This window comes from Pecten maximus, chromosome 4 (assembly GCF_902652985.1).
Source record: "Pecten maximus chromosome 4, xPecMax1.1, whole genome shotgun sequence".
Classification (NCBI taxonomy): domain Eukaryota; kingdom Metazoa; phylum Mollusca; class Bivalvia; order Pectinida; family Pectinidae; genus Pecten; species Pecten maximus.
In genome coordinates, this window is record NC_047018.1 from 23,912,513 (window position 1) to 23,939,358 (window position 26,846).

At 34.0% G+C, this 26,846-nt stretch overlaps 2 protein-coding genes across 2 annotated transcripts in view; both read left to right on the forward strand.

Annotated features, from left to right (window-relative positions):
• The window catches only part of LOC117326449 (multiple epidermal growth factor-like domains protein 10), a 40,835-nt gene extending 32,193 nt beyond the window's left edge, over positions 1 to 8,642 (forward strand). Inside the window, exons 17-20 of the mRNA XM_033883198.1 lie at positions 4,208 to 4,303; positions 7,627 to 7,719; positions 7,898 to 7,993; positions 8,518 to 8,642. Of these exons, the coding sequence (XP_033739089.1) occupies positions 4,208 to 4,303; positions 7,627 to 7,719; positions 7,898 to 7,993; positions 8,518 to 8,642 (410 nt within the window). The remainder of the gene's footprint in view (positions 1 to 4,207; positions 4,304 to 7,626; positions 7,720 to 7,897; positions 7,994 to 8,517) is intronic.
• Positions 8,643 to 8,887: 245 nt separating this feature from the next.
• LOC117326450 (receptor-type tyrosine-protein phosphatase epsilon-like) lies at positions 8,888 to 26,341 on the forward strand. Its single transcript, XM_033883199.1, has 24 exons — positions 8,888 to 8,921; positions 9,436 to 9,531; positions 9,666 to 9,761; positions 10,376 to 10,471; positions 10,631 to 10,726; positions 11,258 to 11,386; positions 14,313 to 14,427; positions 14,622 to 14,764; positions 15,959 to 16,137; positions 16,795 to 16,882; positions 17,951 to 18,027; positions 18,380 to 18,416; positions 19,499 to 19,596; positions 19,750 to 19,878; positions 20,130 to 20,275; positions 20,549 to 20,684; positions 20,798 to 20,947; positions 21,074 to 21,173; positions 22,345 to 22,418; positions 22,574 to 22,699; positions 22,839 to 22,955; positions 23,647 to 23,804; positions 24,567 to 24,702; positions 24,872 to 26,341. The coding sequence occupies exons 1-24, from the start codon at positions 8,888 to 8,890 to the stop codon at positions 24,938 to 24,940; spliced, it is 2,625 nt and encodes an 874-aa protein (XP_033739090.1). The 3' UTR covers positions 24,941 to 26,341.
• Positions 26,342 to 26,846: the final 505 nt, after the last annotated feature.

Sequence of the window (26,846 nt, forward strand, 5' to 3'; positions counted from 1 at the left end):
ACAATGAAAAGGGCTGTAAAATGACAAACATCGTCAAAAACTAATACCAGTTTATAACGTGACCACGCGGGAACACGAGGACCGACAAAAGCATCCCGAAAAGAACGTTGGAAACATATCATTAAAATCCGGTCCAGAAAACAAACAGAAGTGACGGGGAAATTAACAAATAATGATCTTAATTATAAACATAACGATTTTTGTTCTGTTTTATCATATATGCAACAGTATCCCACATGCGTAGCTTCGTGCATTTCAAACTTGCCAAACACATCTGAGATTTATTTATCTTGTTAACCAGGTACACAAAACGATACTGAATATTGCCATTTTGTTTCGAGAACAGTCACAATAAGCGATGTTTTCTTTCTCTAAATATTCATTTTTTCCTTGTTTGTTGTGAAAAAAGATTTACACCTTTCATCCATAGTTTTTTTTTTTGGAATTTACATAGATATATTTTTGCTTCTTCGTAGCCTGACACTCAACAGGAATTGTGCAGACATCAACAACAAAGATACAACAGCGTGTCCACCGATTTTAGCCTACCTCCCGTGTAGGCGCACTTCCTCCCCCTATAAAACAGTTAAATTTTAGGTGTGATAACCCCAGAAGAAATCCACCATTTCCTTTTAATGTCAACAATCTGTGTAACTCTGTGTAAATATCAATTGAAGATAGTTTTCATCTTCCATTTTCTACTTTTACTGACTTTATAGGACAGTCTAGTGACCACTTGCCTATAAATAGACTGTTGTGAACGTGATGATTCACAGCGATGTAATGTATGATAGTGTTAACCATTCCCTATCCCGGTAAAGTTTCACATAATTGCACATTTTTCGGAATTAAGTGTAACACGATATTTAGTTTACTTTAATAACGCTACCTTAACATCGTCTTACTTACGGGGCAAGAGTAAAAAGTCGTATGTTACGACTATATTTGATGATATATTTAGCAGAATTATTCCTAGAGATAAAACTGTTTCGGTAACTTAAAGGAAGCTTATTAAATATCATCCGATCATATCGTTGTCGTTATGACCCCGACACAGCGTCGCTACATCACAATAGTTGACAACTAGAATATCGGTATCTTTCAGTGTTTTTATGATCTATACCGGCCCTTTTGGTATGTTAAGTACTTTATCGTATTAAAATGTATTATAGTCCCATTGCTTTCGTTTATGATCCAATCTTGATTAAGATATCTCCAGCATGTAATTCTAACACTTGATACATTATTCTATTCTGTTTTTATTCAGATGAATCGTACCATCAGAAACAGCGATTTAGTGGGTTTCAAATATACTTGTCAAATACAACAAAGTGGATAAATGCTAACAATTGCTATACCGACGACACTCCACAGCAAAATATGATGGACCTAAGGCCAACAATCCATTCTTGTAAAGGCAACACGAGATATCTCACCATCGTCGTCGACCGACAAACTCTAAAGTACAATTGGTACTCTACATCCGCTATTTTGGAACTGTGTGAAGTAAAAGTATACGGTGAGTTTCGCAAATTCTGCATTTGTCTCTTCCAGCAGTTTATACTTAAGGTGTTTGTTCTGACAAAAGAACAAACTGCCTTTCCTTGTGGTGCAGAGGGAATATTGTCAGCAGTATAACTTTACACTTTAATATGACACATGATCGGATTGGTTTTGTTCAGTTTAATGACCTATTATTACCTACGTTCAAGGAAGGTCTCCCCTGTGTGCGAGATGCATGTGTGTGTTGAGAGTGTGGTAGTTTTGAAGGCTATTGTTTTTTCTCCTTGTGAAAGCGACATTATTATACGCAATGACTGAAGCATACTGCTGGAGACATCCACCCGGTCACATTATACTGACAAAGGGAGAACTGGTCGTCCTACTTCCAGAAAGCACAAAATAAGGAAGATTGACCACTAATTGGGGGAGGGGTAGCAAAAAAAGGTTCAATTTGACTAAAATTTCAAACATCTTCTCAAAACTGCCATAACATAGAATCAAAAAATCTGAATAGATAGAAGGTTCTTCACGTCCTTAACCATAATTTTGTTTTTCATGACCATTGAATCTCACGTTTGTGTTTGTGTAGGGAAGTTATAATTTTGACTATCTATTGTTGATTGTTTACTTGAATTATTTGTAATTGCTTAGACTTATCAATATGTGGTGTCATTTTTGTGATTTAAACATATTGGTCCTGCCTTACCCACGGGGCGGATTAGCGGGGCCAAAAAGGCCCTAATTGCAAGAAATTTCAAAAACCTTTTTCCCAAGATCCAAATTAAGTAGAATCAAATACTTTTCATCAATGAAGGGTCTTAAAGAATTAGTATGGTTTATTGGAAATTACACAAACTTAGTTAAAATCATCAATATGTGATAGCAGTTTGATAGTATACACATGTTTTTCCTGACTTATATCCACTGGCCTATGGAAGAGGTGACCATTAAGGCCCAAGAACATCATGTTATAGACTCTGGTATGTCTCGTTAAGGTGAAAGGGTCCAAGTCTTCATCACAGGAAAAACTCTTAATAAAGGTCAAATGTGAGGTAGTGTCAAGGGAGATATAAGGAAGAATACAATTGTTAAAGAAGAGAAAAGATAAGATCCCAAATTAAGACGTCTTTTATAATCATGCGATGGGGCAGCAAATTCCTTTCGTACGCCCTACCTGCATGACAGATGGCATTTTAACAACATATTGCATAAACACTGCAATCAATATTGGTTTGTTGTCGGTTTTTTTTTTGGTTTTTTTTGTGATTTTTTTTGTTTTTGTTTTTGATTTTGTTTTTGTTTTTTTGGGTTTATGTTTTTTTTTTTTTTTTTTTTTTTAATACGTTTGTCAGAAAATTCTAGCGTGGGAATAGAAACAAAATACCTTTTAGTATAATGCATATTTTAACATAATTACTCTTATAACTAAAAGTATAAGGATTTTTCATATGCATTCAGTTGAATATGCAAATGTCACCACAAATCAATATAAATACACGTACATGTACATATTTCATTACAATTATCAGTTACAATTCGGTTTTGTATTTAATTCGCTTTAAAAGTAAACTTATTCTAATCTTCCATTTAAACGTTTCTTTCCAATCGGAAAATTCAAATAGCATTACCTTTGTTATCAATCCATATTAAAAGCTAAGCTTACTGAATCACAATGCTTATCTTATCTTTCAGGCATTATACAGTAGTGAAATAAACTACAGTAACTCGGCAAGTTCCAAACCCTGCACTTCACATACATTTATTTTGTTAATATTTTACCGGTCGTGGTTATGTGTTTATTATTCATCAAGGGAAAGTGAACGTAAAGAGATTTTTTTCCATCGAGTATTCCACTGAATCGCGAAAGTCAGTAGCACAATCTTTAACTTTAAAACTGATGTCTTTACGCTTGTCAACCAGTCGGTGCTAATTTTCAGGGCTGTTAATGTAATTTCAGCGTTATTTATTGTTATCTATGAAAAGTGTATTACATGATAAAATCACAGCATTTGCCACAAAAATGCACCAAACCACCACTACATTCGATTCAGTTGGGTTTCCAGAAAGACCCTGGCTTTTAATGCGTAATAAAAAGGCATACTCATGTTAGTCGTTTCAAAAATTAAACAGGATTCCAATTATCATATCTGTACTACCCTGTCCGATATGTAGTCTGCATTTTCTACATATGCTTCCCGGAAACAGTTATACTGGGTTTTTCTTTCAAATCAAATCCCAACACTTTCTTCTATTTTTATTGTGTGTAACATAGATATTTGATTATGAAGCTTTAGAAAAAACGAATAGCAGGGGTATTGATGTAGTGTCCTTACAACCTCATTTCAGGTTGTCCCTTGGGAAATTATGGTCAAAATAATTGTGATTCCAGCTGTAATACAACATGTGTTGACAACCTTTGTCATCCTGAAAGTGGCCAATGCACATGTAAGTAAAACAGGTACTTGAAATATGTTGTCTTAGGAACACATCTATTAAAGAACTAATGAATCGTATGCCGAATATGCCTCGATACATATTCTACGGTTATCTTACGCTTTCTTTGATTTTTAATCGAGAATGACAATATGATTTCCTAGTCAATTAACCGTTCAATTATTAACCTTGTGTGATAGTGTTAGATGTTTGTTTTATATAAACATAATAGACATATTCTCCATTATAAGAAATGTGTATTCGCTTTCAGATTGTGCGGAGGGATATTATAAGTCTGGAACTATGTGTAAAGCATGTGAAAATTGTTTGGACAATGTATGTGATACTGAGTCTGGTATTTGTCAAGGTACGTGTACATCATAGTAAATACATGTTAAAGTATAAAGCATGCATGTTTAATTGTGCCGAATTCTTATAAAACTCAAAACAAAATTGTAACCCTATCCTTAGCATGTTTTCTTCATCCCAAACTATTTTGTCCATCCGTATACATCTCATCGGCTGTCTTTATTGCACACATACGTGATAGTTTGAGAGTGTTCTGTTTCTCTCTTAACTCTTTCTGATCATCATCCTATTACAAAGGAAGTTCTACTTTCAAAAGGTGTGGTTCACGCGTTTCACAGGCTGATGTCAATGTGAAAATCAATCATAATAGTTTAAAGTGTATACATTTACTGTTATTTTATTATCAAGTATGTCATATTAACATATACGAGGTAAGCGTAGTTATTCATTTAATTTGAAAAGCATGCACAATTTTCACAAAATTTAAAATGTGTCCAATATTGCCAACTTGAATAAGTATTGTTGTAATCATAGTTTATATTTTATACTTCTTTGAAAACTTTCCACATATATATATATATATTCTTCATACAGAATTAACTTGAGGAAATTTTAAAAATGAATTTCCTTTTTATCATGTCAAACATGTCCAATGGTCATATGGTTAGTGCGTCCGTGTAAAGTTTGGAGGTCACCGGGTTCGAGTCCAGGTTAGGTGGTTGCATTTTTTTCTCTAATGGTACTCATGTAATGTATGAACTGTGTATAAAAAAGGAGATATATAGATCCATTTAAGAAATATCAGTGATCAGAGCTCTGACATTTAAGGAATTAAGACCGATATTTAAGTAGACTAAACGTCAGAATAATACTGACCTAGGTATAAATGACAAGACTTTATACCGAGTCAACCAACACCACTGCTTTAATTCCAAGTTTCGGCGTATAGTGAACAGAATAAATGTAATGGAGTGCTATCATATTCGTAGAGAGTAGTAAAGGGTCCTTGTTGAGCTGGGGATCAAATGAGCGATGTATTGTTTTCCTACTATTTCGGTCATATGACAAAAATCTAAAGTCGAGTTTGCTGAACAGTTCATGTCACGATATGCAGCGAATATAGACTTTTTTATCTGACTTTCAGCAAGTTTCAATTTCCACCTATGTATACATAGATACAACTGTGTTTAATATATTTTTGCCGGATTGTTGGAATGTATACACTGTTTTAGGTTGCGTCAATGGATACCATGGTGACACCTGTAATCAGCGATGTCCACTGAACTGTAAAGATAATACATGCAATCAAACAAACGGAGTTTGTATAGGTGAGTCATCTTTGCTAGGATTCGGTGTGTCCTTACAATAATTTTCGATTTTATTCAAGACAGACAAAAGTAGCAATAATGTCATGTGATTAGTAATCATCATCATCATCATCATCATCATCATCATCATCATATTGAAGACCTAGCTCAGTGTTAATGATACTTCTGATTAACTACCCTGTGTCAAACAAATATATGTAATTTATCCGATTTAGCTGTTTAATTAAAGATTACTTTTATGGGCTATATCACACTTTTTTTTAGTCTGTGCCGATGGGTTCCATGGTAGTCTCTGTAACCTTACATGCCCAGACAATTGCAAGGACAGAATATGTGAACGAATTAACGGAGAATGTAGAGGTATGTAGGCCTTTTTTAATGTTTTTCTAACGGCAAAGGTTAATTCAATGACAATACGTACCATAATAGTAAACAATTTACCAATGCAGGAATATCAGGAGCTACCGGGTTGCTTGTTAATGTCGAGCAACAAGAGATAGTCTTTTAGATAACTTTAATCTGTTAATTCTGTAAAACAAAGGATGAAAAAAAATTAATAAATCATACATTCGTTACGAACACACTCTAGAAATGACAATCCAAGCGGTATATTTCATACATCCAAACAATGTTAAGTGTATAACATCATTTACCTAATTATATACATATAATCTTAACCTCTGTAGATAACATTAGAACTGTTATAAAATATATGCATTAAGTGTTAGGGTTGAAAATTCACAATTACATTCCACCACTACAGAAAGTCAACACAGACAAAACCTATTTAGCCATGGCATGCTTAACATTAATTTCTTTTCTGATCTTGTAATTTATCTTCAAGGTTTGTAATAATAAACTGGATAGTGGCCATTCATCCAGGAAGTGCACACTTTTATGAGATATTCGTCGTGAAATCTGAAGAAACTTTGTTTCGAGTAGGAAGACTATTAGACCCAGTAGGTCAAATTCCAAATACAATTTCATAGGGACAACTTGTTGTACCACCAAACTCTATTTACTGCCAATATATCGTTTGGTTCCAGGTGACATGGCTAAAATGACAAATACGGAAATTATAGTTAGAATTATAAGAGCGGGTGAATTGTTTGGTTAATACGTTATATGCTTGGCTTTTAACAGTATATTTCAATACCCATGGAAACGCACTATTAAAAAAAGTATTCGTTATTCTGAATAACGAGAACCTATCCTACTTTATTCTGCTCTTACTATATCTTTCTTTATACCGAATTGTGTTTGCTTCATTTAGGCTGGTTCAATGGAAGAGCTTTACAGATAATGCATCCAAGGGATATACATCATTAGCACTCCATAATCAATTTTCATATTTGAAGATGGTAACATCCCTACTTCCCAAACGTATTTCGTAGCTGTCCCATTCGATGCGATATTTTAATGGTTGTTCTCAATATACCAATATCTCGACTGCCGACAAATGCATGTGCTAAATATCATAGAAAATTGAATGAGGGTCTCTTTTATTTAGTCAAGAAGTACTTTCTGGAGATATTATTTGTTTACATTATTAGTAACTTGTTCTCATTTTGAGAACATGACGACCTGGATTTGACCTTGTTCACATGCAGACGATGTGGCCTTGTTCTCCTTGTATTTTTTCTAATATCACCACACACATCTAATGCTGGTTTATCCTTGTAATAAACAGTTGAAGGCGTCAACAAAATTGTTGTTTTAATCTTGAACGTAATACTCTGAAAGCGAACTGATCCAACAACAGAAGAAAAATCAATAACGTTTGCGCAACATTAGCTTGACATTATCGGGTATGGCGAGTTTATTCTGCATTAGTGATCATAAAATGCCTCGGGTTTTACCACGAGTGATCACAAGGATAGATTATACCCACATATGGAAAAGTCTCATGGTCTTGGCTTATTTTACAATATTCGTGATTTCAAATATAAATATAATACGTTTAATGCTTAATATTTGTCATGCATTATTGCAACGCAAAATTGAATAAGATGATTTCCATATTCATCAAGTGTGCATTTTCTCTATTGATCAGATTGTAATGACGAATTCTTTGGACGATTTTGTATTGCCTGCTCTTCAAATTGTATCGATCCTATCTGTAACAAAACGTCTGGAAATTGTAGTCGTAAGTACATTTATCTGCAATAATGAATAATTAACTCAAGCTATTTTTTAATCAACGTTATTAATTAGTAATAAGAATATCTATCTTTAATGGGATATTTTGTTTCTAATGTAATTTACACTATCCCTTTTCTATTATCCATAGACGAATTTTATTTCTTATTACTTTTCTATTAAAGCATGCAAGAATGGCTACTATGGCATTCGATGCAACAAGTCGTGTCCATTGAACTGTGCAAACAACACCTGTAACCAAACAGATGGGGAATGTTTAGGTATGGAAAGTTGTAATGTTACATTATGATAAGTTATTCTGGTGCATGTGAATGTATATGTGTTCATTGATAATAGTAGAATAAATATGTTTTTGGAAATGAAATCAATTCTGACATTTTGTATTTTGATAGTTTGGAATAGACATATTTTATTTGCATTCTATGGAACTGATCAATCTTTTCTACTTCCCATCAAGATTGATTGTTTTTGTCTGCATCTCCTCAGATATATTATTGAAAACAAGATGCCGTAGACAAGCTCGCGCTTGAATAATATGTTGTCAATACGATAATAGATTCTTCTATTTTTATTTATCTAGTATTTTTTATTAGCCATATTTTTAAACTTTTTTTAAAGTTTAATTTTTCTTTAAAGGAATGCACATTCAAATGTCTACATGGTTTGTAGGTAGCTACAAAGTATCTTTTTTATAATAGCCGGTATGATACGTCACGTTAGAATGCACTGTATATGTATTTCGAAATGGATTATATTAACTTAAGTTCATGATCGATGCTTTTAGGATGTAATTCAGGATACTATGGCAACACTTGCAACCAATCATGCCCATCTGGATGTAAAGACACCTCGTGTGATCAGAAAACTGGACTCTGTGAAGGTAGGAACTATTATCTCTCTTGCCCTTGACAGGGGTATCAGCAGTTTTAGCGGGGGGTTCTCATTTCACCCAAGGGAAAAGACAAGCTAACGTGCCCTTTTCACGTTCTCAATCATTTCGTCACGTCAGCAATACCATGACGTCACGGGAACAGTAAAATGACGTCACGTCGACAATTCAATCACGTCACGTCAACATTTCCTTGCATTGATGTAACGTCAAAATTCGATACATAAGGGTAAACAGAATAAGAGAAAAATAATAATTCGCCCCCATGGAAGTGAGACAGTTGAATCTAAACCCTCGGGGTAAGATAATTAAATTGTCAAACACTCGGCAAACAAGGTGTTTGGCAATTTAAGAATCTTCCCCTCTGGTTGAGATTCCCCTGTCTTTATGAATAATAACGTCAACTGGTTGGCTTGATGAATTTTTAATTTGACATGATATGATCATAAGTAGTACTGAAAATGAACATCCTATACACTTTAAAGTTGCTGTTTATCACACAGGAGTTTACTAGCATATACGATACGACCACGCTTGCAACAACTATCTCATTATATTGTCAAAGCGCTAGATATACATTTTATGTTCTTAGAAATAAAATTTACAATATTGCACATTTCATATCATGTCCGCATCTGTACGCTGAGGTTAAGGTCAAGATTAAGGTCATTTTGAGGTTGCGTGTTTCTGACGGGTATATAAATTCCGTGTAACAACCATTGTTATATAAGAATAGTATATTTTGCGAATGCTTCATTGAATTATCAATGTTTTGATCAATCTGATCAATTTGTCTAATTTTATATCCGCTAGAATGTGAACCGGGATCTTATGGTGACACGTGCGACAAAAACTGTACATCAAATTGCTTACACAACGTATGTAATCAAACGAGTGGTCTATGCATAGGTATGTAAGATATTAAAGATACAAATTTTGAAGTTTATTTGCAGACATTGTAACCATCATTGTTCCATTGAAAACTTTAACAACATCACTTAATTGTAGGCGTATCAAATAACCAACAATGAATTATATTTTAGACTGTGATGCTGGGTATTATAGCGCTGCGTGTAACGAGTCCTGTCCTCCCAACTGCAAAGAATTAAAATGTGATCGAAGTAGTGGAAATTGCTCAGGTATATTCTGCAAGATCTGTTAATTTACGATTAGCACAGATCCGTAAATATATGTTCAATTGTTTTAGGTGGTGAATAACTTGGTTTTTGCTTAAAAAAAACCCATTCTAAAACAGTTATGCATTTTTCGTTGCATTTTATTACTGGAGTAATGCAGTTATTATACCAACTTAAAATTGTGATGTCACCGCAATATGGAATTTACTAATAGCGTCTCATATCTTAATAAGATGGTATCGTCGTGCTAAATACATTTTCAGGCACAAACAAATATTCAACTTTATCTCTGTACAAATGTACTTTTGTAATTGGGAAAATCTGCATTCAGATTGCTTATATAGCGGTTAAACATCGCTTCTTGTCTAATAAAGAAGCTATCATGTGATATGACAGATGTGAAAGCAATGCTAAATATATCAGTATGTACCACTACCACTAATACTTAAGATCTAAGTTCTTATGATCGCGTATGTATCATCAAAATATTGACGTGGTTCATCATCAATAAAATAAACTGTGTAGAAAAGCATTATGAAAATAGTGAAGGCACGAACTGCAATACAGGGAAATTAACCGTGTAAGCCTTAATGACATGTTTATGTTGTTTCTGCTAGCTTGTAAAACTGGTCATCATGGCGATAAGTGCGATGGCAATTGTTCACAAAATTGCTTGGGCAGCACGTGTAACCAGAGAAATGGTCAATGCGTTGGTAGGTAAAACACTCTTTATATACTGTATCTTTGGGGGAAATGCAAACGGGTATACGTGTCTTCGAAACAATAGCATCATTGACCGTAACATGCAGTTATTAAACAGACAAAACTTTTGCACTATCAAAACAAAAGAAACAGTGTTTTTCATTCATTAGAATGCACACTGGGATATTTCACCACTGAATGCAACCAGTCCTGTCCTATCAACTGTAGAGAATCAAGTTGTGACCGAATTAGTGGAGATTGTCCAGGTATGTCCTAAAACATTTCAAAATGCAAAATGAGTTTTTAGGTAATGTTTGTAAATGTAGAAGAGTTTGGTAGAGAATTATGTATATCCCAACTGCCTCAAATGCAGTAATATTTTAAATTGTTGGCATTTTGCTGGTTTCTTTGGTATGGGATCTAACTAACAATTTAATATAGCTATAGCTGATATTACCTGCTGACTGCTTCAAAATGTCAGTGGGTATGATCGGTTCGCTATTTTACCCTCGATAGCGGTGTTTATTGTCAAACACATATGCGCTTATCATAAATTTTCGTTTAATACAAAATGAGAGGACGTTTAAATGTCTGTTTACATTGTCAAAGGCGAAGCAAAAATATTGCTCTCTAATGTCAAACATCTAAATATATTTCAATACAAATCAGTTTCATAAAAAATCAAAGAAACAGTGTTGAGCAAATAGCTTAAACACCAATAACAATGAAGCTAAAATCTGCATTATATGGTATACTATTTTCAACTACATTTTCCATAAGTCATGCTATACTTTCAGCTTGTAAGAGTGGTTACTACGGGATGAAATGCCTGGAGATATGTGGCCAATGTAGAAGTTCGTCATGCAGCATGCCAAACGGGACATGTGAATGCAGTGATGGCTGGGAGGGGGACACTTGTGTTACTAGTAAATGAATTTATAATACATGTACTAATATATATGTCAAACATGAAATGTAGTAACGACATCGATTAAATTTCAAACCAATTAAAAAGGATCGCCCTCATCAACCGCTTATATACAAAATAACGCTAAAGACAACCTACCATTAACATTTATATTGGTTGAAATCATTCATTTCTTTAATTCCGATAGTAACATAATTCTTGCTAATTCATTCTGTTGGCATTATGTTATATTTTGTACCGAAGTGTTCGTCCCATATAACGATTTCCTCGATGAATGAAGAAATTTGACACAGTATATACAGGTACAGTGGCTTGGACTCGACATTATATAAAACAGTATTGTTGCGTGGGAACGAAATATTATTGCGTTCGAACGAAATGTTACTGGTCAGGAACGAAATATTCGTTTGAACGAAATAGCATTACCTTTGAACGAAATAGTATTGCGTGGGTAAGAAAAATCGCTACGTTTGAACGGAATATTACTGGTCGAGAACGAAATATTACGTTTGAAGGACATATTATTGCCTGGGAACGAAATATTATTACGTGGGAACAAAATATTTTTGTGTGCGAAGTATACTATTGCGTAGACTTGGTAGGAGATATAACACATAGAACACCGTGCTTTTATATATTTTATCAGCGAGAACTTACTGTAGGCGTACAGATATTTATCAATAGGCGTATACTGCTGGAGTACACGAATCCCAGCCGAATCATTTCTGCAAATGTATATGTTTGACAGAGAATGTTATTTTCATAGAAATTATCATAGGTACTGATTTTTGTAGGAGTCATCAAAACTGTATTATAGCCTATGACCTCCTAGCTGCTTAACCGGTTAATAAGGTATTTAGATACAATATAGACGACACATAACTTTCTTTTTAAGATTGCCGACAAACAGAATGCACAATTGCAAATTTTAAACTGTTGAACTGATAAACGGACATTTTATATCGGATATATGACATTTCCTTAAAATTAGATTGTGGTTACCTTATTACACGGCGGTAGTAAATCCTAAACAGACAACCATTCAACTACTGAATGAACAGGTAAACGATATATGTTAGACAATGTCGTTAAAATAAAGTGAATACATATTTATTACATTTTTACCAGTGAAATATCAAAAATCATTCATTCTATAAAAGTGATATTTTGAAGAAAAAAATATCACTTTTGCTGATTTGACCAATCAAAATGATTATTAGAAAATACCAAAATAATTGACCAATCAGAAAGCCCGACATATATGTCAGCAGCTGGACAGGGGGAACTACTTTTTTTGTATGCAAACTTTCGCTGTAGGCCTAGTTAGCATACGGGGTAGGTTTTTCGTTAATAAAAAATGTAATAAACAGAATATCTAACAGTGTCTTCAGTAATACCAAATATATTTCACTCGTGTGGCTAATATTTTGATATTTTTCACGAGCTGCGCACTCGTGAAAAATATCAAAATATTAGCCCCACTCGTGAAATATATTTGGTATTACTGAAGACACTGTTAGATATCCTCTATATATTTGTTCCTCCTGTTTGTAGTACAAAATAACTTTCAAGTATAACGTAAATTTTAGCTATGAGAATAGTGTTTCTGTACGAATATTTAGTTTGCCTTCAGTGACAGCAATATCAATATGTATGACTGTTGATTCCACCGTATACAGAAGTGGCGACGGCTCAATTTAGAGATATCTAATCAAGACTTGAATAGAAATGTCGAATGTGTTTTATTCATGCATCTTACTGGGTCAATAATTGTATTTTTCGCACATCCTCTTTCCGAACATTGAAGCCGTTATTTCGTAGTTTCTCATACATCCAGCGATACCCGTGTAGTTTACTTGATGCTTGTAATTGCACATGAATAAAGTTTGTTATTAAAAACCTATCCGAATAATTTTGTTCCTTCCCCCAAGGCAATTTTGAGCAAGCAAACGCCGAAGGTATCTCTCTGATATTATAAATACCGTGACTTTCAGTAACGACACCATTTCCCTTTGTTTCAAGTGCATTTCAAATAAATATGTAGTACAAGCATGAACATCAAATCTGCCAAACATTCTCAAATGATATATAAAAGTACACGCGCAATAGTATTTTGTTCCCACGCAATGATATTTCACTCGAAACGAAATAATATATTCTTTCGATTGTATGACATATGACAGCTTAGAGCAGTCTTCGGGGAATTTTAAATGTATTTCTTTTGACAGTTTGACAGGTTAAAGGAGACCTTCGCGTTTTATTTTATTTCTTTGGGCAGTATGACATATGACATGTTAATGGTGACTTCGCGATTTTTTTTATTATATTCGTTTGGACCGTATGGCGTATGAAAATTGTATGATATTTCTATGAGCAGTGTGATAGGTTAAAGGAGACGTCACGTTATATTCTATTTTTTTTTAAACAGTATGACATATGACAGGTTAAAGCAGACTTCGGAAAATTTGTATCATATTTCCTTTGACAGTATGACAGGTTAAAATAGACTTCATGGAATTTGTATTATATTTCTTATGGTAGTGTGAGAGTTTCAAGGAGACTTCGGGGAGTTTGTATTCTATTTCTTTGGGCAGTATGACATATGACATATTAAGGTGCATGGTTGTTTCAGGCTTATCCCCACGGATCCCGTCCATTATTTATGTATTCACTTCATTTGTCTTCCAAGGTCGTAATCGTCGCTGGAGAAGGAGGCGCTAATCTTTCTCGAAAGACCGGTGTTATACTTCTTGTACTGGTCCCTGAAAATGTTAATTAATGTCTTGCCAACATACCGATGTGGCCTTGAAAGCTTACTTAACTATCGATGGTATCATGTTTCTCCCAAAACCTGATAAAATTCGCATCGATAATTCAATTTCAAATTATAGTCTAACACATACGTCAATATTCATACTTTTCAGGAAAAGCTACGCTGTCAGCAACTGAAGACCATACGGGGATGTACGCTGGTGTTGGTGTAGGAGCAGTTATTGGCGTCGTTCTTCTTGTTATAGCGTCTATCGTCATTCTTAGAAGGTACAATAAATTACATGTCTTACTCTTTGGTGTCCGATGTATTTCTTCATGGATACTGTATGTGTTTGCTTTCATACTAATATTCTTCCCATTCCTGCCTACAATTATGTATATTTTTCTAATTTTATTTGAGATATTGACATAATTGTAGTTACGGATTCATATTTCATTTTCTTTTATCACACTTTTTTTAGAAAACGGTTATCATCCAAAAAAGAGGGCCAGGTCGCAACAGGCAGTAACATTTCAGCAACATATAGCAATGTCAGCCCATCGCCAGGAACGTCTCAACAAAAACTAGAAGGTCATGAGTCATCTAAGGAAACAAAGAATACAGGTACTTTATTTGGTATGGTGTGTCTTCACATCATGGGACGCATGCATTCCTTGCACTATGTTTTTTTTTATAATTATTATTTTTTTAACATTATTTCATCTATGCCTTTTTTCATGTTTTTACCTCGGAGTGACGTCGGAAGGAGAAAAAAATATCGAGGGCGGAAAGTTCTATATGGTAACGCTGTTCCCGGCATTACTACCACAGTGATGATACTAATGTTGTTATGGAAAAGGAATACAATTGTCGCCAATACACTTAAGCGTACTTGGTGTAAATAATAAATGATTGAACCTTGTTTTTATTGCATTACAGGGGTATGAACGCAATGGGATAAAGACATATTTAATATACATGTATAGTGCGTTAAAGAATATGTTTGCATTACATTGCGTTCATAGCCCCGTAAACGAAATAAAAACGCAGTTCAATGCATATGTTTACATCAAACAAATCGTTGAAATACCTAACGATGATAATAAAAGTCAGGATGTGTTGCGATGTTGATAACTTCGAATCGGTAGCTGTTGTTGCTAAGATAACATAGTTCCAGTCAATCTACGTGAAGACACCATTATTGTTAATAAAATTAAATGAATCTGATCAATATTTCTTTAATGCCTTTTACGTTTTTAAATAATTGATATTTTTACAATCCACAATTTCCGTTTCGGATTAACTATGGTTGTCAAGCACAGCGTGTATTGACACAGAATTAGTAGTGACGTGGTCGGATGTTCTTGGAGCTGTACGCTTCAGTCATTTATTGTTAGCCTAACTCGTGGAGAAGTTAAATATGCACACATTTCTTCAATATTCAATTTGACAAAATGCTCATTTGACGTTAGTTTTTTAATAGGGACCATCGGGTACCAGAAGAAAAACGCTGAAATTGTGTTGATCAGTAGTTTCAAAATGGCACCGTCTAGGTGACGTTCCGGTAACGTCACAAAGAGGCGACGTCATGATTTTGAAACCGATTCCCGGACTTATGAATCCGCTTAGCTTTTTTGTTCACCGCGTATATGCTAATAATGTATTCGCAGTAAGTGTTTAATAAGCAGAAGAAAGGAGATATGTAAATATAACGTTCGAATGGAAAAAGGTGCATCAATCTTGTTTGAACAACATATTTTAACAATCTAGGAGGCACTAATGTTCATATTAACTATATTACTTCTTCTCTTAAAAAAGCTATTGTGAATGAGAATGGACTTGTTTACGTCAACATGCACGACATAAGTTTGACTACGGAGGAGGGAGATGTTACATACAGCAATGCTGAAGCCATCGGGACTCCTATACATGAACTGCGGTCTATCATCGACAGAAAAATGGCAAATAAAGCTATAGCATTTCAGGAAGAATTTAAGGTATGAATGTACCGTTAGTTCCATATAGGGTCATTATTGTAAGCGTGAACTAAATTATTGTCAAGCGAGCTCACAGAGGAATTGTTAATCTTTAGTCCTAATGTATGCAAGTTTCACTACAAACATGGAGGAGAAAAAGAAAAGATAATCTATTGATATAGATTTAGGTAGAGTTGAGATAATAGCGGTAGATATTCACACTATGTAAATGTGTCTCGGTTTATGATTGGTGACAAACTGAAGTCAACAAATCCTTTGGACGTTTTCGTAACATGATGAGATTTCGCGTGCATATTGACATGTTTACGAGACGATTTGAAAATCATTTACGTTTGTAGCATCTTTCACCTCATTGTCCCATCCCCTATTCTAAATCTTTTTTAGGGGGGGGGGGGGGGGGGGGGGGGGAGGCAACTTTCGAAACTCCGAATCGCATCGGTTTATTTTTTATTATGATTATGTTCCATAGTGTTTCATGATATATTTTAATTTATTAATTTATTTATTTATTTATTTTTTATCGAGTGAATTTTTTCTTAGAAACCTTCTAAATCACGATGATTTGTCAATTGATGCAAATATTGGGGCTTTAAGTATGGATATTCTTTATTTGAAATTAAGATCCCAAGATTGGATTGCGTTTCATTATGCTTGTAGAGGTTTCCATGGGGAGCGGTACTTCCCCATGAGGCTGGCAAAAATCCAAAAAATAAGGCTCGAAACAGATTCAAAACAACATTCCCTTGTAAGTACGACAACGGAAATTAAAGAAGATTCCAAGCTCATTGTGATTTTGAGTATTGTCAAAATTGCAAAACTCTACTTTGTATTCAATAGCAAACTTACTAGAACTCTTGTGGCTAAAGTAATAATGCTCTTTGAAATTGAAATGTGTTTAATACTACGATTTACAGACATGAACTATGACCTGAATAGCAGCCTACAGTACATACGGTTTTGGATTATGTATGTCGTAGTTGCGTCCCTTTAAGAGAGTTTTTCAGACTCATTGTTGAAGACATATACTCACAAAACTGCATCAAAATCGAGAAGGAGTTAATTCAATATTACGATTTGCATTTACTTTATATTAAGAGGTAATATCATCTTATATATCTCTTTTGCGAAATTATCTTTGCCTTAGCAAGAAGAGTTCCTTTTTAAAATTTGAGTTGTTTTTTTAACTTTGCTGTTGTCAGTATATTTCTTCACATTCATGACTATCTACTGTATATTGAAAACACAACCCTCTTGTATGCACATGCCCTTATTACTATTCCAAATTAAATATTACTTTTAGAACTCGATTAATGATGTTTCAGCTCTGACACAGTTTAAATTGTTCACCGGATGATTGTATACAATCGCAACTATCATATATTGTAAATATAACATATAATTGCCTTCTACAAATGAAACAACAGCGTTCTCGAAAAACATGCTTATAAGACAGAAATAAACAAATAAGTACGAAATAATTTCTTCTTAAATATGTATGCACATGGAATCATAAAAATGATAAAGAAAACAATATGCAACTTTTGGGAATGTTTAACTCAATGCAACGGCAAATTCTTGCTTTAAGATGTTATTGGTCTTTAACTATTTTATGTCATGAATCAACTTTCCATTCTTGTAAAACAATGTCGGATGAAAAAAAATTGTGATAATTGAAATTTTTTTTGATCGTCGATAAACTTACAAAGAAATGGCGTTCTCAATTATATGTTTCAATCAAATAGGTGTTAGTAAATTGTAAACCATTGCATATACTGTGTTAGTCTACAGTATGTAAAATCAATTGCCATTGTAGATGACCATTCGAGGATCATATTGGAAAGGATTGAAAATGACAACAAAACGACCTATATCAATGCAAATTACATTGATGTACGTATACTCCGTTGTATTAATGCCATTCTGTTCAGTATAAAATTAATATTTTTTACCTTATTTGGTCTTCATATGGGAATATAAATGTACGAATGTATACATTATATCGAAACTGTCCAGTCACATCTATCCAGGAGTTAGTTTTCTAAATAATATTCTAGCAATCGATAAAGTACTGTCCGCATAAAATTTCTAAATGTTAAAGTTATCCATCAGCTTTTTCTGCTCGGTTTATGTACACGGTCCATGCATTGACATTCTGATGTAAAATATTCTTCTACGTTTTATTAATTGTGCATAATTTCGTTGCTCGTTCATATGTTCCTGATTACAACCATGTATATTTCAGAGCGTGGAGACAAGCAAAATGTACATTGCCAGTCAAGGTAACACATATAGTATCATTGTATAGATTTGTGATATGTTATATCGGTAGATATATTTGTTACCGTGTATATGTCGGTAACAGGTGATATTAGGAGACACATTTGGTTATCATGACAATTGTATAGATCGGTGACAGGTTATATTAGGAGATATATACGGCTATCATGTATGAATTTAAGATATGTAATATCTGTGGATATATTCGGATATCATTTATAGATGGGTGATAGGTGATATTATGAGATATATTCGGCTATCTGATATACATTACTGATATGTTAACATATACTGTTCAGTTGATCAATTTTATATGCCTAACAGTTCGCGGTTGCCCTGATCATGGGTGTTACGTATCGGACAACTCTTTGTACTTCTGCAGTGAACACCTCTACACATTATTGTATATATCATTAGTTGAGTTTTTGTATGGAAATCAAACGCCCAGCAAACACTACCAACTATAGAGCAGCCATTATATACTTGTTTGCACTTTGTTAATATTTTAGTATTTACCACAAACTACAATAACCGCAATTCAAAGACAAAGTAAAGTTTTTGTATTGTTGGTTACTTTGAACGTTTTCCTATCCTTAGTAGTAACATACAAATAGGTTTTGATTTCAATGTGTCCTATTTGAATCGGTACTTTCTGTGTATGGAAATGTGATAAGACGCTGATAAACAGTTATTTCACAGACATGTTTGCAAAGTAAATTAGTTCCGAGTAAATCTTAAGGGATGAATAGAAGTGATGGTGTCAAAAAGCTTTATTATCAGAACTATTTTCACAATTAAGTTCGTATACAAATATATCTGTTTTATCAATGATGACCCATTATATAAATTTGCCTGCTATTTCTGCATATTTACATGAACATGAAAGTCTGTTTAATTAGAAAAAAAAACAATATTTTCAGAACGACTTGCATGAATCATTAAGTGCTTCTCGGTGCATCTTTGTCGATCATTATTTGGTGCAAACTGCTGCAAGCTGCTTTAACTAAAGATTGATCCTTTTAAATTGATTTCCAATATAAGAATATGTATTAATTTATTTTCAAATTGACTTTAAAACACACAGGACCAAAGCCCAATACCGTAGATGACTTCTGGAGGATGGTGTGGCAAGTCAGCTCCGGAAAGATTGTAATGCTGACAAACCTAATTGAGGGAGGCATTGTACGTTTACCTGTTTTTCATTAATTATATCATATTTTATGACTATTAAATCAATTACTATGTATATTATAATCACCACATTTAGCTAGAGTTTTAACAGGTATGCATTTTTTACTTGAATCATTCATACTTATTCGCCGTATTATTATGCAGAATAAATGCTACAAATATTGGCCAGATGAAGGTGAACCACTTTCTACACCGACATTTCATCTTACACTTGATCGAGAGATGACATACGCCTTCTACGTCATTCGTGATATTTCTGTTGCCCAAAAGAAGGTATTATCAAAATTGCAAGCATCTTAACACCTAAGCGATCACCAAATGATTATAAATGGTTAACAGCATGTGCTGTTTGTTCGTTGTTCGCTATATATTAGCATTTTATACCATCTGCATTATGCAGGTGCTTTGTAATTATTACTTCACGTATCAATATGATGATATATCTTTCGAGGTCTCTATGCATTTATACTATAATTAATTAATCTTATTGAGTAATATAATAACGATCTTCTCATTCCGGACAGACGAATGAGAAGAGACAGGTACAACAGTTTCATTTCACTACATGGCCAGACCATGGTATCCCTGACACCTTGGAACTTGTTCTCTTTCATCTCCGTGTAAAATCAATCCTGACAGAACTGACTGGACAGATGGTGGTACATTGCAGGTAGTCACATGACAAGCTAACTAATCTCTTTTAGTACATATTGATAGCCGAAAATTTGTTATGTATCATGAATATATACATTGATAAGCAAATCTGATTTATTTCCTAAGCTATTGGAAACATACATAAATTTCGGTTTCAATCTTTATGTAATGTGAAATGTTAACACGGATGATCTTGTTAGATTATAAGGATTTCGATGAAATCCGTTCACCGGTTGACAAAGGAAAGCAATGTACAAAAAATAAATGATCGTTTGTAATTATATGACAGTGCGGGTCTAGGAAGAACTGGAACCTTCATTGCGTTGGATGCACTTCTGACTCATGGCAAGGAAACAGGACGGGTTGATATTCCAAGATATGTGACGACCATGCGGAAGGACAGAATGAACATGATCCAAACCTATGTAGGTGAAAGTTAACATACGATTAGCGTTACAATTCTTATACTTCGATCATTATTAATGATAATAGGTTGTTAACATGAATAATTTGCCTTAGCATCTTGTTTTTATTTTAGGAACAATACATTGCCCTGCACGAGTTATTGGTTGAAGGTTTCAACTTACAAGAATCACACATTTCCCGAGCGGAATTTCAAGTTGTTCTGGCCACAATGCATCCGGCAAGTAAACCTGCAAATCAGACAAAGATTCATCATGAATTCAAGGTAAAAAATGAAAATGACAGTTGATTTATTAATTGTAGCAAAAAGAGATTATTATTACAACGAATTTAACAGAAGAAATGGTCGTATGTTTCACTTGTATATGGAGAAACATATATTCCTGTACAGGCATTACGAGACTTCAGCCCAAGTTACTCTCCGAGCTGCTTTAAAACAGCAATGCTGAAAGTAAATAAGGACAAGAACAGGAACATGAACATCCTACCTGGTAAGTTTTTTTTTCAACTCTACTGTCTTTGAAAGGGCGGAAAAAATACTAAAGATGATAAGAAATGCCTAGAAAGATGAAATAGGGAAAGTGAAATATTTATGACATTTGCATATAAATGTTTACAAAACCTGTTTTGATTAGGTTCTTTCTTTTGATACAGTGGAACCTCTATAAACCGAACATGCATGGGACATGACTATTTGTTCGGTTTATAGAGGGTTCGGTTTGGAGAAGTTGGTCGAAAAATGACCGGTCAAATTCGGGATATAATTGGTTGGACGATGTTTGTTTTATTAGAATGCACCCGATTACAAAACGGCACGTACATACTTAGACAATTTGGATTGTCTGAATAATATGCATTTTATGAAAGTTAATCAATGTATATATTGCAGAATATATAAGAAAGGCAAATGACTTTAACAATAGTTTTAAACAGCATTTTCACATGTACAACTACACTTTACGATCGGCCTACATTATGTTACATCCGGTGAAGCTTCGTCATGTGGATGGGGCCGATAGTCCAATACAGAACATATCAAATAATATCAAAGGGTGTGAAGATGTTTTGTTTCAATATCAATTACAATTGATCAGATGATACTGGTCGTATTTCCGACATCGCTGTTGTCTAAAAAACATCACGGGCTTCTTTACGAAAACAACCCCTTTTGGGCCTCATTTAAATTAAATGCGAAACTCAGACTTCTAGCTCTACTTGCATTGAGAAGATAAACGAACCGACGCGCTTCAATGAAGTGTGGCATTGTTTCATAATTGTCGTGTTGATTATACACTAGGCCTTCCGTCATAATGCCCCCTTGGGGTATATATTGGATACCGGTACAAATCATCTACTTAGGTCCCGAGACAATAAGGCTTCACACAATACCCGTCACAGTTGTTGTTTCACGGTTGACTGGCCTGACATCGTGTCATAATCGCTCAGGTAAGGCCGGTTTTCAGAAGTAATTTTTGGTATATTTTAACAGGAACCGGACACAAAATCAGTCCGGTGTTCGGAATTCAGAGGGATCGGTATTTGGAAGTTTTTTAATACTATAATAAAGAAGGACCAATTCCGTACAATGACAATTCGTTCGGTATTCAGAGGTGTTCGGTTTTTAGAAGGTTCGGTTTTCGGAAGTTGCACTGTATATTTAAGCTGACCAATTCAGAGTTTTCCTTCAGTCGCAGTCAGCAAATAGGACGGATTATATCAACGCAATCATTGTACAGGTAATGATGCAAATTTAATACTCTCATCGTATAAATAAATATTGATATGTTGAAATTTCCATCTTAATCATCCAAATAAGAACCAAAATTAAAACCTAAAAATTAATGCCAAAATTCCATAAGACATTTCTAAATGCATGTCATAATCATTTCAGTCATACACATCAAAGTCCGGGTACATTGTCACACAGTTTCCTCTTGAGAACACGCTGGGTGACTTCTGGACCATGATATTTGACTGCAGCTGCGAGAGCCTTGTGGTTTTAGGACATCCGACCGACGTAAGTAAATAAGAAATTAGTGTTTTGTCCATACAATTATCCTAACACTAAATATTGATTATAAGGCATAATTGCTATTGCGTTATGTCAAAGTTGAAAATTCTTTAAAAACGAATCTGAAATTGGGTTTGAATTTAAGGTATGTTGGTTAGAAGAAGACGAGTCAAAAACATCAACAGATTTCACCTTTAAAAAGTTGAACGAACGATCTGTTAATGCTGATTTGACCACTGCAGATTACCACGTAACTGAAGAGGTTAGTATAGATAAAGCCATTTACTCAATCGTATTTATTTAACTGTTGCTTAAAAAAGATCAGTCTATCAAGTTCTACTGGTTGAATTAGATTAAGGGCTTATATCAAAGTTAAGATCTTTTCCGTGTTTTACTAATTACATCACATATGGGATATTTCATAAGAACATTGAGCATTGCTCTTAATCTTAGTTGATCATATGTTTTTGTTTAACCCATACTAGAAATGCGGCGTATATGATTAATCATAAAAAAAAGATCGATTAAAGGGATATTCCACTCAGGTAAAAAATTCATTTGATGCTTCTTCATGTAATTATGGAAATTATGTTCTTATGGAAAGCGTTCGCCTCCATTTCTTTAAGCCAACCAGGTAACTTCAACTAGGAACGTACCTGGTGCATTTATTAACTATTTATATGATTTCCGTAGTAAATGTATTGTTTGCTAATTATAAATGCCATTGTCTCCAATGTGTCAACACTCCTAGGCTTTTAGTATCACTAACGAGTCCTGATGCGACATATCAAATAATACATTGTATAGATTATATAAAGAAGCGATTGCTTGTGTTAAACCAAAAGTATCAGTGTAAACTGTTATAGAATAGTTCTTTGTTTCGTGTAAATTTATTAAATAAACCTGTAGAAATTTACATTGTTTCTGCCCTAACCTTTCACATACAATCCCAGAGAAACAGCAGGGACACAACAGTAAGGATCTTCACACTGACGACTTGGCCATCCGACTCCTTACTACCGCCCTCCGATTCTTCTGTTCTGGTACTTCTAGAACAAGTTGACAGTCGTCGACGTTCCGACAATACGAAGCCTGTGGTCGTCATGTGTCGGTAAGATAAATGCTTTAAACAATTTTTTCCAAGGAAAAAACAACAGGGTAACGTTATGATATAGATGTTCTTTTGCGACTAATTTTAGCAATTGTTACATTTTAAACAGCAGCATAATGATGAATATACGCATTTACGTTACTTTTCTCTAAAGTATTACATAACAATTGCAGTAAGCACGATTATTAGTTAGCGGAATGCATTCGGCACTGAAAAAGCTAACAAGATACGCGCCATTGCAGTATTTGATATGAAGCTTTTCCAACATAAACTCTCAAAGGTTGTAAAAAATAATGTAAAACTCGAATACTTTATCAAAGAATCAACGCACAACGTTTTGACCAAGAATTTGTGTCTGTGGATAAGAACGTAACTGTGATTATAGACATCGGGGTTTAGAGGTTAAACGATTTCAGTTACATTGCTGAATAACAAATAAACCAGAAACGACAGTATTTAAAAAGAAAATCAAATTCTTCAGCATAAAGAAATAATGTGCCCAAATACAACACCGTATGTTTAACTAATTGCTAAAATGCATATGCAGAATATCGATCATCTTATAATTAAATTGCTTTATTTTGACTTAACAAGTTATTGAGAAAATTACTTATACACGTCTTACATTACCATCTACTTCACATTTTGTTATATTTTATCTTTTAAGAATGACAAACTATTTTAAATGATATATTTTATATAGGGCATTGCAATAATATATAAATATACCAAAAACAGTACCTTATCTCCATTCTGCTACAGGGACGGATGTACACAGAGTGGACTGTTCTGTTGTATATCAAACGTCAGAGACCAAATGAAGATAGACGAGGAAGTAGACATATTCCAAACGGCAAGGATATTAAAAAAGCGACGACCAGAGGCGCTGGAGGATGTTGTAAGCTATAACTCAACATTAATTGTTATTGATGTTTGTGATCATGATTTATTGCATTTGTGTTCAGAATTTTTTCTGAAATATCTCGCTACAAATAGAATGTTTATATTCCTGGAAGATATTTCCCTTGTTCTATCTATTATGATTACATTTTCCCGTAATATTTCAGAAACAATACCAGTACTGCTACGATATCCTGGGACAATACCTGGATTCAACTGACGTGTACATCAACTGAAGCGAATCAGCATGCTACTTTGGATATTTTAAACTTTTATCTTTGTCTTATTTTTGCAAACGTTCATAATTTTACATCGTATCTAGATTATACTGTTTATCATTTTACTGGTCTATATGAAGGAAATGCTGGACAAACTATCCATTGAAATAGCTGTGCAATTCTTACATGAACTAAGGTGTGAAAATCATATTGTTGTGAATGTATGTGACGACTTGACTTCCCTTGGTGTGATATTTGAGATATCAAAAGACAACTTGTCCAAGAGTTGACGCCCTATAGAGCGGTTAGACTAGTTTAAACCATCGGGGTTGTCTTTATTTGGTCAAGCTCGTATTAGGACGTATTATACTCATCTTTCACAACAATGTTAACACATTAACGGCAGATCCAGGACCAACACAAGTGACGAAAACCTAGACACAAGACCGTAGATAGTGTTACAGTTTTGCCTAAGAGCAGCTTCAAATGGTGAAAACGCCAATTTTTTTTATGTGTGCTTAAATATAACATTTTCATATAAGTGGATTCAAAATATGGACATATCATGTTCTTTTTCTTCATTTTACTTTGTGAGATATTTTAATGTATGTTCATGTATAGGGAATATGTTTTGAGATGTGATATTTGTTATTAATGACACAAATGGTCATACATTTCTTCGTCAATCTTACAACTACAAAAGACAAATGTAAAACTTATATCATCTGTAGTGCAAATTGAATCGTCTCCAGTTAAGAACATTTGTTTTACCAATGTATACTTCATGCCTGTATGTATAAATATTTAGACAGAACAAAATATAAGATTTTATCCGTGACATACTTTTAACCTACAGTACTCAAACGACTGAGTTTTAACAAGATGATGTGTACGTCATGCCATCAATTTAATGCCGAGATGATTTATGAACCATGACAATTTGATCAAAATCTAATGTTGAAAGCTTCCAAACCATGATACAAATCATGTTATTTTTTAAAAATATAATACGTAATAGAGGAAATGCCAAACAAAATTGCTTAAAGCACCATAAATGTAAGATCGTTCGAGTATGCATTCTGTATTCCTTTTCATAGGAGTGATGTTGGAACAGGTGTGCCTTGGAAATAATAAAAAATGAGCTCGCCTAGATTTCAGCTAACTGTCAAATTAAATGGAATGTTATTTTGCTCTATCAAAATTGACATGTTTATGATTATTTTTTTTTCTGTTGTTGTTGTTTGTTTGCTTCCCCTTCTGAGTAGTCCGGCCACCAATTGTTTCTTTAGTTGAAGAGACACATATATGATCCATGGAGGTAACAAAATACAAAACATATGTGATTATATGAAATTCTATGCTGTTTGATAAAACCATGTCTATTTGCTATAGTAACAATAAAAAGCTTTTAACGACCTTTCACATATTCTTTGTTTTTTTTAGTATTTTTCCTAAAACGGCACCAAATGATGATTATGTATAAGTAAGAAGCAAATGACTATAATGGTCTTTATGTCAACAGAATGATCAGGTCTTACCTGCGTGCCCCTTTTTGATCAAAAGTGGCTGACATGCAGACTGTATATTGTGTTGATCAACAGTATTTCTAACTAAGTTAAAATTAGAGATATTAAACATTAAATGTCAGCCTATGCCAGACACCAATAACTGTCCGCATTTAACATCAATTTTTGCTTTGTCGGTGTAACTATGATTACATCAGTGACTTTTCACATTGTAAGAGATATGGACTTGCACATTGAACCAATGGATTTTCATATCAGATATATAGGACTTTATTTCCTCAAAGTTATTCAAATAGTCATGGAAATAATACATATATACACTTGTGCTTGTGTGCGTGCGTTTGTTGAAAGAAGCTAATTGATAGCGCCGCCAATTACGACCTTAATCTCCTTACATA